At 40.6% G+C, this 15,664-nt stretch overlaps 1 protein-coding gene across 5 annotated transcripts in view; it reads left to right on the top strand.

The window, feature by feature from the left end:
- pde10a (phosphodiesterase 10A) overlaps nucleotides 1-15,664 on the top strand; it is a 151,466-nt gene that overhangs the window by 121,823 nt on the left and 13,979 nt on the right. For all 5 annotated transcript variants that reach the window (XM_079855136.1, XM_079855133.1, XM_079855132.1 and 2 more), the window contains exons 7-13: nucleotides 7,217-7,372; nucleotides 8,716-8,766; nucleotides 9,776-9,834; nucleotides 10,497-10,548; nucleotides 11,520-11,662; nucleotides 13,609-13,701; nucleotides 15,092-15,278. In XM_079855136.1, the coding sequence (XP_079711262.1) occupies nucleotides 7,217-7,372; nucleotides 8,716-8,766; nucleotides 9,776-9,834; nucleotides 10,497-10,548; nucleotides 11,520-11,662; nucleotides 13,609-13,701; nucleotides 15,092-15,278 (741 nt within the window). The remainder of the gene's footprint in view (nucleotides 1-7,216; nucleotides 7,373-8,715; nucleotides 8,767-9,775; nucleotides 9,835-10,496; nucleotides 10,549-11,519; nucleotides 11,663-13,608; nucleotides 13,702-15,091; nucleotides 15,279-15,664) is intronic.

Raw genomic sequence — 15,664 nt, 5'->3', positions numbered from 1 at the left:
TGTGAATGAGAATGTTCTATAAAGTGATTTTGTGGCTTTCTGTGATGGAACCACGAGACGTCGCTCGCTGACCGATCGTAGGCTTCTGGTAGGGATTTAGACTCGTAGGAGTGAGTGAAAGTAGGAGGGAGCTGAGCCTGTGATAGATCTGTAAGCAAGCATTAATGCCTTGAACTTGATGTGAGCAGCGAGAGGTAGCCAGTGCAGAGAGATGAACAGAGGAGTGACGTGGGCCCTTTTGGGCTCGTTGAAGACAAGACGAGCTGCAGCATTCTGAATCATTTGTAGAGGTTTAGTTGCACATGATGGAAGTCCAGCCATAAGAGCATTGCAGTAGTCAAGCCTAGAGATGACCAGGGCCTGGATGAGAAGTTGTGTTGCATGCTCAGTTAGGAAAGGCCTGATCTTCCTGATGTTGTGCAGTGCAAACCTTCATGATCGAGCTGTCTTTGAAATGTGATATGTGAAGGTCAGCTGGTCATCAAATGTTACTCCAAGATTTCTGACCGACCTTGATGGGGTGATTGATGATGAATCTAGCTGGATAGTGAAGTCGTGTTGTAGAGATGGATTGGCAGGGAGGACGAGAAGCTCAGTCTTTGCCAGGTTGAGCTGCAGGTGATGTTCCTTCATCCATGTCGAGATGTCCGCCAGACAGCTTGAGATCCGTGCAGTTACTGTGGGATCATCTGGTTGAAATGAGAGGAAGAGCTGTGTATCATCAGCTTAGCAGTGGTAGGAGAAACCATGTGCCTGTATGATGTGTCCCAGTGATGTGGTGTAGATGGAGAAGAGCAAGGGTCCAAGAACTGAACCCTGAGGAACCCCTGTGGTCAGCTGATGTGCTTTGGATACCTCGCCTCTCCTTGCGACCCTGAAGGACCTACCTGTGAGATAGGACTCAAACCAGTGGAGGGAAGTTCCTGTGATGCCCAGTGATGAGAAGGTGGACATAAGGATCTGATGATTCACAGTGTCGAAGGCAGCAGACAGATCCAGGAGAATGACAACTGAGGATTTGGAAGCAGCTTTTGCAATCTTTAGGGCTTCTGTGACCGGCAGTAATGCAGTCTCAGTTGAATGCCCTGGTTGACATCCAGCTGGTTGTTCAGAGACAAGAAGGATGTTACTTGGTTGAAAACAGCTCTTTCAAGTGTTTTCGCAATGAATGGTAGGAGAGAGATAGGTCTGTAATTCTCTGCAAATTATGTGTTTAGTGTTGGTTTTTTAAGCAGTGGAGTTACCCGAGCCTGCTTGAATGCAGTAGGGAAAGTGCCAGTATGGAGGGATGAGTTGATGATGTGTGTGAGTGCTGGTAGAAGTGTGGGAGAGATGGCTTGTAGAAGGCGTGAGGGGATTGGGTCTAGAGGGCAGGTGGTAGGATGACTGGAGAGGAGAAGTTTAGATACTTCTTCCTCGGTTAGCGGAGAGAAGGAGGAGAGAGGGTTATTGGCTGTGGAAGGGGTCGGTCTGGGTTCCTGTGTGTGTGGAGCTGAGAACTGACTGCTGATAGTTGTTGTTTTGTTGGTGAAGAAGTTAGCAAAATCATCAGCCCTTAAGGAGGAGGTGGGTGGTGGTGGTGGTGGACAGAGGAGAGAGTTGAATGTCTTGAAGAGTGATCATGTGTTGGAGGAGCTGTTGATCTTGTTGTTGAAGTATGAAGATTTTGCAGCATGAACAGAAAAGGAAGAGAGGACAGATTTATACATACTCAGGTCAGATGTGTCTTTTGATTTGCGCCATTTCCTCTCCGCTGCCCTGAGTTCAGTCCGGTGTTCACAAAGAACCTCAGATAATCAGGGATTAGAGGGAGTAGCGCATGCAGGCCTGGAGGAGAGAGGGCAGATATTGTCTAGAGAAGAGGTTAGAGTGGAGCATAAGGTATCCGTTGTGGCATTCACATCCAGAGATGAGAATTGTGAGGGTGAGGGAAGAGAAGATGACACGGCAGAGGAAAGATGGGAGGGAGAAAGTGAGCGCAGGTTTCATCTGAAAGTGACTGGTGGGGGGGTTGTTGGTGCACGGGTAGGAAGTTGTAGACTAAAAGTAATGAGGAAATTATTTGAAACATGGAGAGGTCTCACCAGAATGTTGTCTGTGATGCAGTTGCGTGTGTAAACCAGGTCCAGTTGGTTGCCTGATTTGTGAGTACCTGTGGTGATGAGTCGTTTGAGATCGAAAGAGGCTAGGAGAGAGATGAAGTCTGTTGCATAAGGCTTTTCGAGATGAATGTTGAAGTCACCAAAGACTACAAGTGGGGTGCCGTCCTCAGGGAAAGAGGACAGCAGGACATCCAGCTCATCTACAAAATTTCCCAGCTGACCTGGGGGGCGATAAATGACTACAATATGGATCTAATTGGGAGTTGTAAGTGTAATAGCATGATATTCAAATGAGTTGTTGTTGCATAGAGAAGAGAGCGCTGAGTATTTCCAATTGTTAGAAATGAGAAGCCCTGTACCCCCACCCCTCCCAGACTGGCGAGGGGTGTGAGAGAAAGAGAAATTGCTAGAGAGAGCAGCGGGGGTTGCTGAGTCTTCTGGACGAATCCAGGTCTCAATCAAGCCCAAGATACTAAGATTAGAATGAGATGCAAAGGCTGGAATAAAGTCAGCTTTATTGACTGCTGACTGACAATTCCATAGACCCACGGAAAGAGAGAGAGGTGTGTGTGAGGATGAGAGAATGGGACGCAGATTAGCAGTATTGTGCTGCCTTCTGCGCGTGATGAAAGGCCGTTGCCGAGAGATAACAGGAATGTATTGAAAGCACATGTTGAGTAAGGGGAAAATAAGATAAAAGTGGGAAAGGAAAGGGAGAAGGAGATACTTAAGTGCCTTTCTGGTGTCCTTGCTCGGTGGAGTCAGGCAGGTAGAGTCGATGGTCTTTACCCGAGTCGGTCTTCACACGAGGAGGCTGAACACAAGGGCTGAACGCTTCCGCTGACGCTTCCGCGACAGCGCGCAAACTACATAGATATAATGCTTTCACCGCTTGAGTGAGGACAGCTGTCTCGGCCAGCAATTAAGCAAATAAAGCGAAAATGGGACAAATCTAAACTAGCTGCTAGGAGGCAATACTTAAGTGCAATTAAACTGCAATAATTTTCACATGCGGCTGTTAAAGTCGGAACGCGTCTAAATAAAATAAAATTTAAAAGCTAAAAATGAAAAATAAGCAGAGAATCGAAGATAGGCTTACCTTGAGTCAAATAGAACACTGAATAACAGTAGAACTGGGTATTTCAGAAAAAAACACTAGCGCGCTCTTGTCGTGTCCACCTACTGACTGGAACAATGGAGCCTGGTAAGTGTTATACCACACTCACAACCTCTACACCGGTACATTGTGCCTTTCGAGTCAGGTCCCTGGGCTCCACCTCGCTGCCCCACTGTGGGTTTGTCTGTAGTTCCAATTGTGTGTCTTGCTTGGGGTCCGGGGGCTGGCTATTGCTCCTCAGCCTGGCTCGCTGACTCACTTGGACGATCAGACTTGCCTATGCAATTCAGTTTGCCCGGTACCCTAGGCATGCTGCCTTGGGCTCCTGGACAGGGCCTCGACTGCAGTGGCACATCAATTGCTTCGAGTTGCTAGCTGTATGGCTTGCTCTGCGCTGCTTCAGATCGCTGCTATAGGGCAAGCATGTGCTTGTCTGGACGGACAACACTGCGGCCGTTGCGTACATCAACCATCAGGGTGGTCTACGCTCCTGTGGCATGTTGCAACTCACCTGCCATCTCCTCCTCTGGAGTCAGAAGCATCTGAGGTTGCTTTGCGCCATTCATTTTCTGGGAGAGCTCAATCGTTCTCAATCATGCAGCTCTCATGACAGACCACACTCCCGGAAGAATGGAGACTCCACCCCCAGATGGTCCAGCTGATTTGGAGACGCTTCGGGGTGGCAGAGGTAGACCTTTTTGCATCTCCGGACAAGTCCCACTGCCCATTGTTTTACTCCCTGACCAAGGGAACCTTCGGCACGGATACACTGGCACCTAGCTGGCCTCGGGGCCTATGCAAGTAGGCACCGCTCAGTGTCTCACTTGTAGAGCCACTCCCCTCCTAGAATTGGATATGTGCGATTATCTTCTCCACAGGGGAGTTCCCCACCTCAAGCACCTTCGGCAGTCAGACCAGGCGGAGGCGTCAAACGTTAGGTGTAGCACTCTTGTGTATGCCCAGAAGGTCAGCCCAGACTTGGTGCCCATGTGTTGTGATTCCCTTACGAGTGATCCCACATGTGTATTCTTCCATGGTACGTGTTCCCTGTTGGCGAGCCCGTTTCTTTGGCGAGCCCGTCCCCACCCTGCCGTCTCTGCTTGGTATTGAGTTCACCCTAGCTAGGCTGGATCCACCACAGAGCCCTTCCATATGTAGCACTGCCCTAATGGTCTGTTGGAAAGGTAGGAGCAGAGCCAGCTGAGTGCAGTACCTTCGATACCGAGGTCTTTGTATCTCGCTGTGTGGGTCAGAAGGAACGGCAGTGATTGACACTCTGCTTTAAAGCCCTGTCCTTTCTCCACCCCAGCAGGTGCGGAGGAATTAGGCGACTCATGCAGGGCGCTGGAAGAGGCAGTATTTGTGGCATTTTGTTAGGATCCCAATTCGTCAGTTCACGTCTCACGTTACATCAAACATGGCTGACTGACAGGGAACGGTGACCTCCATTCCCTGAAGGAGGGAACGGAGACATTACATCCCATCGGCACAATTGCTGTAGCACTGAAACTTAACTGAGCGAGTGCACCCACGCTTCCATTCATACTAGCTTTTGCAGTGCATGGTTCGCGATGCAAATCTCTCTCAACAATGTCCATTGGCTGCTTTTGTTTACACTCGACGTGATTGGGGTCTCAGGGGAGATCCCAATTCATCAGTTTACGTCTGATGTAATGTCTCTGTTCCCTCTTTCAGGGAACGGGGGTTACATTAGTTACCTTGACATTTTTCAATTTATAAGTAAAATAAAGCCTGTGGTAAACATAACTTGAGGATACTTTGACGTTTTGTTCTAGAACGTAAATTACACACACCCATACCTAAAACGCACATTTTCAAGCAGTTATGTTTTTATGTGAAAACGTATGTTTCTAATAAGTAACTAGATAAGACAGCTTGGGGTGTGAGTGTGTGCAGTTTACATTGTAGAACAAAATGTCTAAGTCTCGTCAAATACTGTTTACCACAGGCTTTATTTCACTCATAAATTGGAAAACCCTAATATAAAACCCCATAGGAAAATCTCAAAGGGACCAGCGGGTTCTGACATCATCCCTGCACCACTCTATTCTAAAACAATTTTCGTAACTTGTTATGGCCGATTCAAACAGTATGTGTTTTTTTTAGGTCAAAGTTAAGTACATACAACTTCGTAATTATGATGTCAATTGCCAAAATTACCAAAAATTATCAATAAAGTACTAAGTGTTATGTCATCTGTTAGCTGGAAAGATTGTCGTGCATGTTTGATGTGCATTCCATTCATCAGGATCAGTGTCCATACCATAACTATATTTGGTCTCTGGCCTTCTAATTTAAACCATCTTTAATTTTTAATCATATGTGTACAAAACTGTACGAATATGAGCATTATGTGTAAAATGTCTTTGATACTCTAAAACAGTGGCTGCAGAAGCTCTACGGTTTGTAAAAACTAAAAATAGCATGTTCGTGAACTGATGGACTGTGTTATAATGTGCCAAATTGAATGCTTCCTGTGTAGCAGGGTTTCTGTCTTAAAAAGTCTTAATTCGCCCTTACACAAATTAAGGCCTTAAAACGGTCTTAAATCAGAGCAGAAAGTCTTAAATTCACAAAGTCACAAATGTTGCATGCTTTGCAAGAAATGAATATCTTTCTCTAGCCTGGCAAGCCAGACCTACATAAAGATGTTAGGTCTGGCAACTCACCATAGACACGGCTCAATCCGAGGGGCGGGATAAACGGCTATCTTTCAAATTCCCTCTGCACGCAATAGGACAGCGCTTCAACCAACCAGAGCATTTTCCCAACAGCGGAGCTAGTTGATAGATTCAACTTTTGCCATATCTGGCCAGCAAAACTACGAACACATCTTCCTTTTTTTAAGAATGACTTAAGTGCCGTTCTTTGCTCTTTTCTCAAAGAAAAACTTAACTCCAAGTCCTCCAGAGTCGCGGCCATAGCCGATTCGAAAGACTGTTCTCCAGCAGCAGCCGCCATTCTTTGTTTTCAAGTAGCAGGGAACCGTTGCAACTCTGTCGTCATTATGTTAAGCCCGCCCCGCCTACTCTATACACGATGTGATTGGCCTGACCCAATTTAGGTTTTTGCAGCTCGAAAGTCAATGGAGAGTTGCTAGACTACCCTGGCTGCAAAATACATTTTGCTTCCGCTAGGGTGCATCTAGATTTCTAGGCTAATCTTTCTCAGTATTTTGTCCTGTTTTCCAGTACAAATATCTAAACAAGTTTAAATTAAGATACATTTACTTGAGATACAAATGTAAAATGAAGTCTTGAGAAAATGTAACAAAATTATGTGAGTTTATGCTTAAAACAACAAATATCTGTCAAAACTTTTTATTTGTATTGGAAAGCAAGACAGAAATACTGAGGAAGAACACTTATTAGCAGTGCGATCAGAAGGTATAGTAAAAGTTTTTTCCACATGGTAACACTTTACAATAAGGTTCATTAGTTAACATTAGTTAACTACCTTAGTTAACATGAAATAAGAATGAACAATACCTCTTCAGCATTTATTAATATTAGTTAATATTAATTTTAACATTTACTAATACATTATTGAAATCAAAAGTTGTATTTGTTAACATTAGTTAATGCACTTTGAACAAACAATGAACAGCTCTATTTGTATTAACTAACATTAAAAAAAGATTATTAAATACTGTAACAAATGTATTGCTCATTGTTAGTTCATGTTAGTTAATTAACTAATGTTAACCAATGAACCTTTTTGTAAAGTGTTACCATTTACATTATACTTAACGTATACATTTACACTGAGAACATATTGATGTATTGTGTTACCTTCACTTTATTACTAAACATTCCTTTACTTGGTCTTAAAAAGGTCTTAAACCAGTTTTAAATGTACCTTCATAAAATATGCAGAAACCCTGTTATAATAATTTTAGATAGACAGACAGACTTGACTGACTGACTGACTGATTGATTTCCCTGTGTGATCCCTGTGTGCTCTTTTTTCCCTGTAGGATGAGAGATTCCCTCATGGCACAGGGCAGGACTCAGGGATCCATGTACATTCTGTTTTGTGTCTACCCATCCTCACCGCCATCGGAGACCTCATCGCTATCCTGGAGCTGCACCGTCACCTGGGCAGAGAGCCCTTCAACCTCAGCCACCAGGAGGTACTCTAAGGGAGAAAGTGCTGGTATTTCTTACATGTCTAGTACCCATGTGGCTCTGCTCTCAGTTCTTCTAGCCAGGCTGCACTTTTTCTTCAGGACTATTCAAGGAATTTTTTTTAGGTTGCTTTCGATGTAATGTCTATGTAAAACATCTATGGGTTGCCTCAATTACAACATTTAATATTTTGACTTATGAGAAATTATCATTTCTAATTTCTTAGTAGTGTTAAAAAATAAAACAGACTGAGACTGAGTCTAAACTTTCAATCTATCTATTTCAGATAAACCAGCCCCTTAATTGCACAAACTGTAAAAATAAAAGATAAACTGTAATTGGTCCCGTCACATGTTGGTCAGACAATGTTGGTCTCTTACTGTTTAAAGGTAGTCACATTTACTGTTCTTTGGCAAATTTTTATTGGCAAAATACAGTCAATAGGAATCCCTGCGATTTGGAATTTCGTGTGAGGGACAAAAGATTTCCCAACACAAATTTCGCAAAGCGTTCAGGTTTTTCAAACTTTCCCCATGTTGACCAACAGAAAACTACTTGGTTTGAAAGTAACTACTATGGTGGCTGTGGTTTTTATATTGCTACACTATTAACAATACACAATGGACCCTTTTTCAGCTAAATTATGCCGTAATTTCAGTTATTTTAAATGGGTGGTCCTATCTTGTTCAGTACAAGTTTCAATATGGACCTGACCTTATGCCATTTAGCAATTTACAGTATGTCGAAGTAAATTACATTATAAAAGGTTTGGTTAGTTCATTTGAATAGTTCTGTTGTGTTATTTCATAGTTTGATGACTTTATTGTTATTGGAAAAAAAGGGATGGCCAACTTCAACTTCAACCTCCACTGTCCTGCAGAATTTGGTGCCATCCCTAATCAAACACACCTATCTGTAATTTTTAAGTAAACCTAAAGACTTGGCTATGCCAAAAAAATCACCTCTATACCCTTACATAGTGCACTATTTGAGGGGGACAGACATTTGTAGTGTGTCCATAGTGGACGTTGCACTCATGCAATCCCATAATACACCTAAATAACGAGTGTACAACCGATTTACACAAAACAGCTAGCCGCTAGATAATACCCGTGCCCTGTGAGCATTGCGTCAAATAAATTCACTGAATGTGGGTGCCTGATGTTAGATTTTTCAGGTTTCTTTGATTAGGGGTTGAGATATGAAGAAAATAATAACAATAAATGTGTAATTGTATTCATATTTTGGCTAACAAGATATTCAACTGAGCGAGGCACACAGAACTATGAAGTTCTGCCTGTTTATGGAGTGCTATTGCATCTTTGGCTAAGTGTAACATGTTTTTTAGGTTGCAACAGCAAATTTGGCCTGGGCATCTGTAGCCATACACCAAGTTCAGGTGAGTTTGTTTGAGAAAAACAATGCATTGATTAAACCTTGCTTGCTTGACAGTTCTGTTGCATTAGCTTTTTGATTTGGTTGTACACATGTGTTTTGATCTCTGTAATCCACTGTGTACATGGATCAGGTGGGCCCAGTGTAAGCAACCAGACCACACATTTAAACACACCCTCGTCTCAGGAGGTGCAATTAATGATAATGCAGTCTTGTTTGTACTTAAACGAGTGCACAACGTGAATGACAACACTCTGGGCTTTAATGTCCCTGTGCATCACAGAGCTCTCTGGGAGTAAGTAACTCTCTCTGTGGGGCACAAACCTTCTCAGAAGTTAGGGAACCATCAGAACATGGTCCCGATGAGCATAGTAGACAAGGAAGACCATAAGTAACACATTTTAATGAAAGGGCTTAAAGGAATGGATCACTCAGAAATGAAATTGAATCATTATTCAATTGAATTCTGAATAATTTTACGCAGCTCGTTTCCGTAAAACAACAGTTCTTAGTGGCTATCTGTAATTCTCCAAATAGTTCTCCTCTTAGTGTTCTACATTAAAAAATAACATCATATGGGTTTAGTATGAAGGTGAGTAAATGATGACTGAATTTTTATTTTTAGGTGAACTATTTCTTTAGGGTGTGTTCATCCAAAAATGGCAATTCTTGTAATTTCTTGTCATCATCAAACCCTCTAGCCGAATTATGTATGTTTTTTTTTATTTCTATGTAGCACAAAAGCCCTTTTCTAGCAAAAAAAAAAAAAAGAAAGAAAGAAAAGAACAAGTAGATGTAGAATGAAGCAGTGAAGTGCTTTTATCAGCTTTTTATTCTGCAGATTATAGATCAAAACGTTCTAAAAAGTTTAATGGCTTGGCTGGTGATCAACATGATCAGTAATGCATGGAATACACTTAGAGAATCATTTCTTAGAAGACAGAAATATCAGTTTTGACACCAACTTGTGGTGATTGCCATCTTCAAACTTCCAGTTCCTCTTTTGTTCGCAGGTCTGCAGAGGTCTCGCCAAACAGACGGAACTCAACGACTTTCTCCTAGATGTGTCAAAGTAAGCGAGTTTATGCCTAGAAAGTGAGTATTGGTGGAATCTCATGAAATATGTGTTTAGTAAAGTCAGGATGACTGATTGGATGGAGTACATGCACACTTGGGTTTTGTTTGTTAACCAATTAGTCCATAAAACTTAAATGTTTGAAAACCGCCAAACTGATCCCAAACCAGCCAGAATTTTGCCCACCAGCCCAAGCCAATATTTACCCTCACAATCCAATTCAAAACCATCCAATCTGGCAACACTGGTCCTCACACCAAACATTTTGCTTAAAGAAAATAAAGTCTATTTTTGTTTTAGAACCATTAAAGACTTTTTGCATTGTGACATTATTTTCGTGAACCTTAGGTATTACAGTAATGGGTAGGAAATATGTTTAATTACCATGCAAAAAAAATCTTAATTCTAAAACAAATTTCTTAATCTTAAAACCTTTCAATATCCTTTTGATTTTTGGGTTAAATGCACCCTGATAAGTTTTCTTGAGATTCCTCCAAGACCTTCTCCATACTGTGGAAATATGTAAATGTTAATTGGCTTTTAACATTATAATAAATAACCAATGTTATTAAAAAACAAAACATGCATTTGTGTTATACTGTGCCATACGTTTATCCCTTTAAAATGACAAGTGTTTCCCCCTTTTCAATTTCAAACAGAACATACTTTGACAACATAGTGGCAATAGATTCTCTACTTGAACATATCATGGTGAGTAGGTTTTCCTTCTCTCAGTAGGGTCACATGCTTGGTCATGAGGACAAACATGCTGTTCTTCTGTCGCTCATCTGTGTCACCATCAACACCATAGAGATTTGTGCTATGAAAGACCGTCTCTCATTTGTTTGTCATGTTCTGCGATAACCCCCACAAGTCACTGCTCACCCCACCAGCCTTGGGCTTGTTGTTAAATGTTCTTTTTCTCATTGACTCACATGTTTGAGTTCTCTAGGTCTCACTTGCACAAACACACAAACGCAAATATTCATTCAATCCAAGTATCAGACCACTGGCCCCCTCATGTCTCTGTCATGTTGAGCAAAACAGCACGGGAAGTGATTCAGATAGGTCAGGGAGAGGACAGGCTTCTCTCTGAGCTCTTGGCTTCCCTCTCAGGGACTAATTCAAATATTACCTCCGGTTTTGGAAGCATGTCCTTGGAAATATTGAAGTATTTAAACGTCTTTCTTAGTTTCAGGAGATTTCTCACTTGTCAGCAGTTTCATAAAGTAGAAGTTTATCTTGGAGTGGATGAGACGCAATGTGTGACCAAGTTGTGAAATCCAGAGGGAAGAACAAGTTCCTCAGTTTCTAGTTTCACATAGACACATGTATATTAGTATATCAGAGTTTTTCATAATGCAGATATATATACTCCAAAAATATAATACAATTTTAAGACTGCAAATGAGATGTACACTTGAGATTAACACATATTAGATTTAATCAAAAGTCACTGATACATTATTGATACAACAAATATATTATCCTTCAACAAGGCTGACAGTAGATTGACATGAATCACAAAACAAATTATGTTTATCGATGCTGATGAACTCGCTGCAGAAGAACCACAGTGTAATAATGCTGTTAAAATGAATTCTTCAACATATGTGTTAAACGTGTTACATTGCGTTGTGGAGAAATGTCATTAAGGAAATGCCTGTTTATTTGTGTTTCAGATATATGCAAAAAACCTGGTTAATGCGGACAGATGTGCGCTTTTCCAGGTGGATCACAATAACAAAGAGCTGTACTCTGACTTGTTTGATATCGGGGAGGAGAATGAAGGGAAGCCCGTCTTTAGGAAAACCAAAGAAATTAGGTGAGCACCCACCCAAATTTAAGTAGTTCAATTTATTTATTTATTTATTTATGTAAAAATGTAGTTGAAAATTAAAGGAGTTACACAAAGTCACAAAATTTTGAATGGAAGAACTGACTGTTGACAGTAAATCTGGATAATATCAGGCTGCCAGATGACAGGCAGTATGGCATCAACATGTGTGTTCAGTATCCTTTATAGTAATGAATGAGACATTCCCTTGTTAAAAAGAGGTGTGCTTAATTATTATATTTAATTATTGTAAGGATTGAATGTACACTTGTAGTGTACAGCCATGGCCAAAATTATTTTGGGAATTTTGTGTTTTGCAAAGTTTGCTGCTTCATTTGTTGTGGTGATGATTCACATTGTTTCTAGATTATTGTGCAGACTGATCAGATGCTTTTTAAGCTTCACTGGCCAATTCTTTTTATTATAAAAACCTAAATTTCAGTGTTTTTTGCCCCTGCCATAAAATGACCAGTTAACATAATTTCACTAATTATATCATCAGCACATGGGGAAGTGTGAACAAGTACTAGTCATGTGAAATCGCTCTATCATTCTGATAGAATTATAAGAGCAGACTGATTGCCATGAAAGGTGGGAAGAAGTTCTTCCAATCATTGTGTTCTTGAGTTAGCAATGGTTACCTTCAAAGTAAGACGTGCAGCCATCACACTTTGCGTCAAAATGGAAAAGAATTTGGACAACAGCCTGATGTCAAGAAGGGCAGTAAAGAAGTCACTTCTTTCCCAAAAAAACATCAAGGACAGACTGTAATTCTGCAGGAAGTACAAGGATTGGACAGCAGAAGACTGGTGCAAAGTTATTTTCTCTGATGAAGCCCTCTTCTGACTGTTTGGGACTTCTGGAAAATCGATTGTCCAGAGAAGGGTGCGACTTCGGGGCGGCCATTAAAAGTTTGGATCCTTGGCCAGGCAACTCCCCGGATCTTAACCCCATAGAGAACCTGTGGTCAATCCTCAAAAGGCGAGTGGACAAGGCCACAAACTGTGATCAACTTCGAGCACTAATAAGGCAAGAACGTATCGCTATCAGCCAGGATTCAGCTCAAAAGCTGATTTCTAGCACGCCAGAGCAAATTGCAGAGGTTATGGCGAAAGGTCAATACTGTAAATATTGGCTCTTTGCACATATTGAATGTTTTTGCCAATGAAAGCATTTAAAACTTATGAAATGCTTAGCATTGTTTTTCAGTGTACCTAGAAACTGATATAAGCTTTGTTACTGCCAATACTTTTGGCCACGGCTGTACTTCAATCTTAAAAGTATATTTTTAAAAAACTGTACTTGCAGATTAAAAGCTGTAATATTAATGGAATAAAAGGCCTTAAATAGTACACTTTCATGACTATGTTTCTTAACACCCTTAAGTACACTTTTCATAATGCACTTTGTAAAAATTGTCCAATTAAAAGTTTTACTTTAAAGGTACATTTTAAATCATTATGGTTTAGTAATATTTTATCATGCTTTAAAGAAGTATACTTGACGTGTTGACTAACATACTTAAGCAAATGCAAAGTACTTAACTGTTGCTTTATGTGATATATTTAATATATTTTGATTAAACTTCATCATTACAAATGTGTTAATTACTAATATATTTTAATACATTACATACAAACGAGTGGAGCACACGGTAGCGTGTTTGCCCACGACACGCATATGAGCTGGGACTGATTGATTGATTGATTGATTGATTGATTGATTGATTGATTGATTGATTGATTGACTGACTGACTGACTGACTGAGACAGACAATTTGGACAAAAATCATAATGGTCATAAACATTTTACTTTTGATTTCGAGGTGAAATGTGACCTGGACATGTTTTCATGAGATTCACTCTTGAATTTCTGAGACTAAGCATACATCACACAGTATATATTGGTAACTGAACTTAAACACTCACCCCTAGGTTTTCTATAGAGAAAGGAATAGCTGGTCAGGTGGCACGAACAGGAGAAGTTTTGAATATTCCGGATGCCTATGCAGACCCCCGTTTCAACAGGTAATAAAGATTTTCATTTTCCATGTAAAACATCTGAGATTACTTTAAGCCACTTTGTTAAATAACCAGGCTCTACAATTAGTAGTTAAAGCTTGATGAATGACTAAAGTAACATAATACACAGTTTTGCACTGACATGTTGTTCGAGGTCTTAGTTACAGTATCATGGCAATGATCCAGGTATTGTCCATGATTATTAATTAGCAGGGTGAATCTCACAAAGCCTGTCATATGTCATATTTTAACCCAAGAAAGAAAAAAAGTGAGAAAGAAAGAAAGAAAGAAAGAAAGAAAGAAAGAAAGAAAGAAAGAAAGAAAGAAAGAAAGAAAGAAAGAAAGAAAGAAAGAAAGAAAGAAAGAGAAAGAAAGAAAGATTTTTTTTACAATGGTGCAAATTAATCTCATGCTCATTACTCTCTAATGTGGAAGTAATAATATGTTATTTAAATAAAATATTTATGCATCATGGTTTGTTGTACTGACAATATAATACAATATATAGTCCTCAAATAATATGAGTGTATTGTTGAGTTGGACATATGGACACAACAGTGGTCTGTGGTTCTAGGTGTTAAAGTGGACATGTCAGATGAAAGGGGCTTCTGGATTTGTGTAAATCAAAATTGTGGAATAAGATGATTATGCTAAGACCAGATGAGCCAGCGCTAGAACCCTTTGTGTGTTTAAAGGAGAACTCCGGTCAATTTTAACATTGAGCTCATTTTTTTGTAAATTTGGAGTGCTGCCAATACAGAGAACAACGACAAAAATCGGTGTTGCCTACACCGTGTTATCCTCTTTTTAAAATTTGCACCCTGTTGACTCAAATGGGGCAAGTTTTAAACCTGCTTTTAGCCTCTTAACATCCTTGATGTGTCATTACAAGTGCACAGCCAATGTGAGTGATTCCTTCAGAGTGAACACGGGTGAATCTGACTGCAGTAGATGTGAAAGATATGAATAAAAATGAAGTTAATTCAGCCAGCGCACATACCTGTATTTACTTCCTGTTTTCGGTCGAAGTCCACAGTAGTCGATTGTCAGATTCACCTGTGTTCACTCTGAGGGAATCACTCACATTGGCTGTGCACTTGTAATGACACATCAAGGATGTTAAGAGGCTAAAAGCAGGTTTAAAACTTGCCCCATTTAAGTCAACAGGGTGCAAATTTTAAAAAGAGGATAACACGGTGTAGGCAACACCGATTTTTGTCGTTGTTCTCTGTATTGACAGCACTTCAAATTTACAAAAAAATGAGCTCAATGTTAAAATTGACCGGAGTTCTCCTTTAACTCAATCCCTAACTCAATCATATACAAGCAAGCATTATGGGTGTTCAGCTCTTTGGAAGTGTACATTTGTGTGTGTCGTCTGCTCTGCTTTTCACAGAGAAGTAGATCTCTACACTGGCTACACAACGCGGAATATCCTGTGCATGCCCATAGTCAGCCGCGGGACTGTGATTGGTGTTGTACAAATGGTGAACAAGCTGGGAGGAAGTGCCTTCACTAAAACTGATGAGAACAACTTTAAGATGTTCGCCGTCTTCTGTGCTTTGGCCTTACACTGTGCAAATGTAAGTGCGCAGACATGTCACATGACTTGGAGTCTAATAAAACATCTGTCAGCAATAACATCACACCTCTTAGAGAATGGGAACTTTTGGAAAAAACAGGCTCAGGACTGTCAGCCACTCGGCCCTCTGTGGGGCCACTTTACGAGTCTCGTCTCATAGCAGATTTTAAAATGACTGAAGCATAATATTTATGTTAATATTATTTTTATTTGGACAGAATTCAACACCTCACGTTATGCCAGGGATTTTACTCTTTATATGATTTATTAGAGGTAGAGTGAAAGTTGTGGTTGACCGATATATTGCCAAGGCTGATATTTTGCATTGTTTAATTTTCAGCATTGGCCGATTTGATTTTTCTTTGGCCGTTGTGTCGATGTGATAAA

Source organism: Squalius cephalus (genome assembly GCF_949319135.1).
Source record: "Squalius cephalus genome assembly, chromosome: 21".
Taxonomy (NCBI): domain Eukaryota; kingdom Metazoa; phylum Chordata; class Actinopteri; order Cypriniformes; family Leuciscidae; genus Squalius; species Squalius cephalus.
Note: the sequence above shows the minus strand (reverse complement) of the source record. Positions and strands in the feature narration are given on the sequence as shown.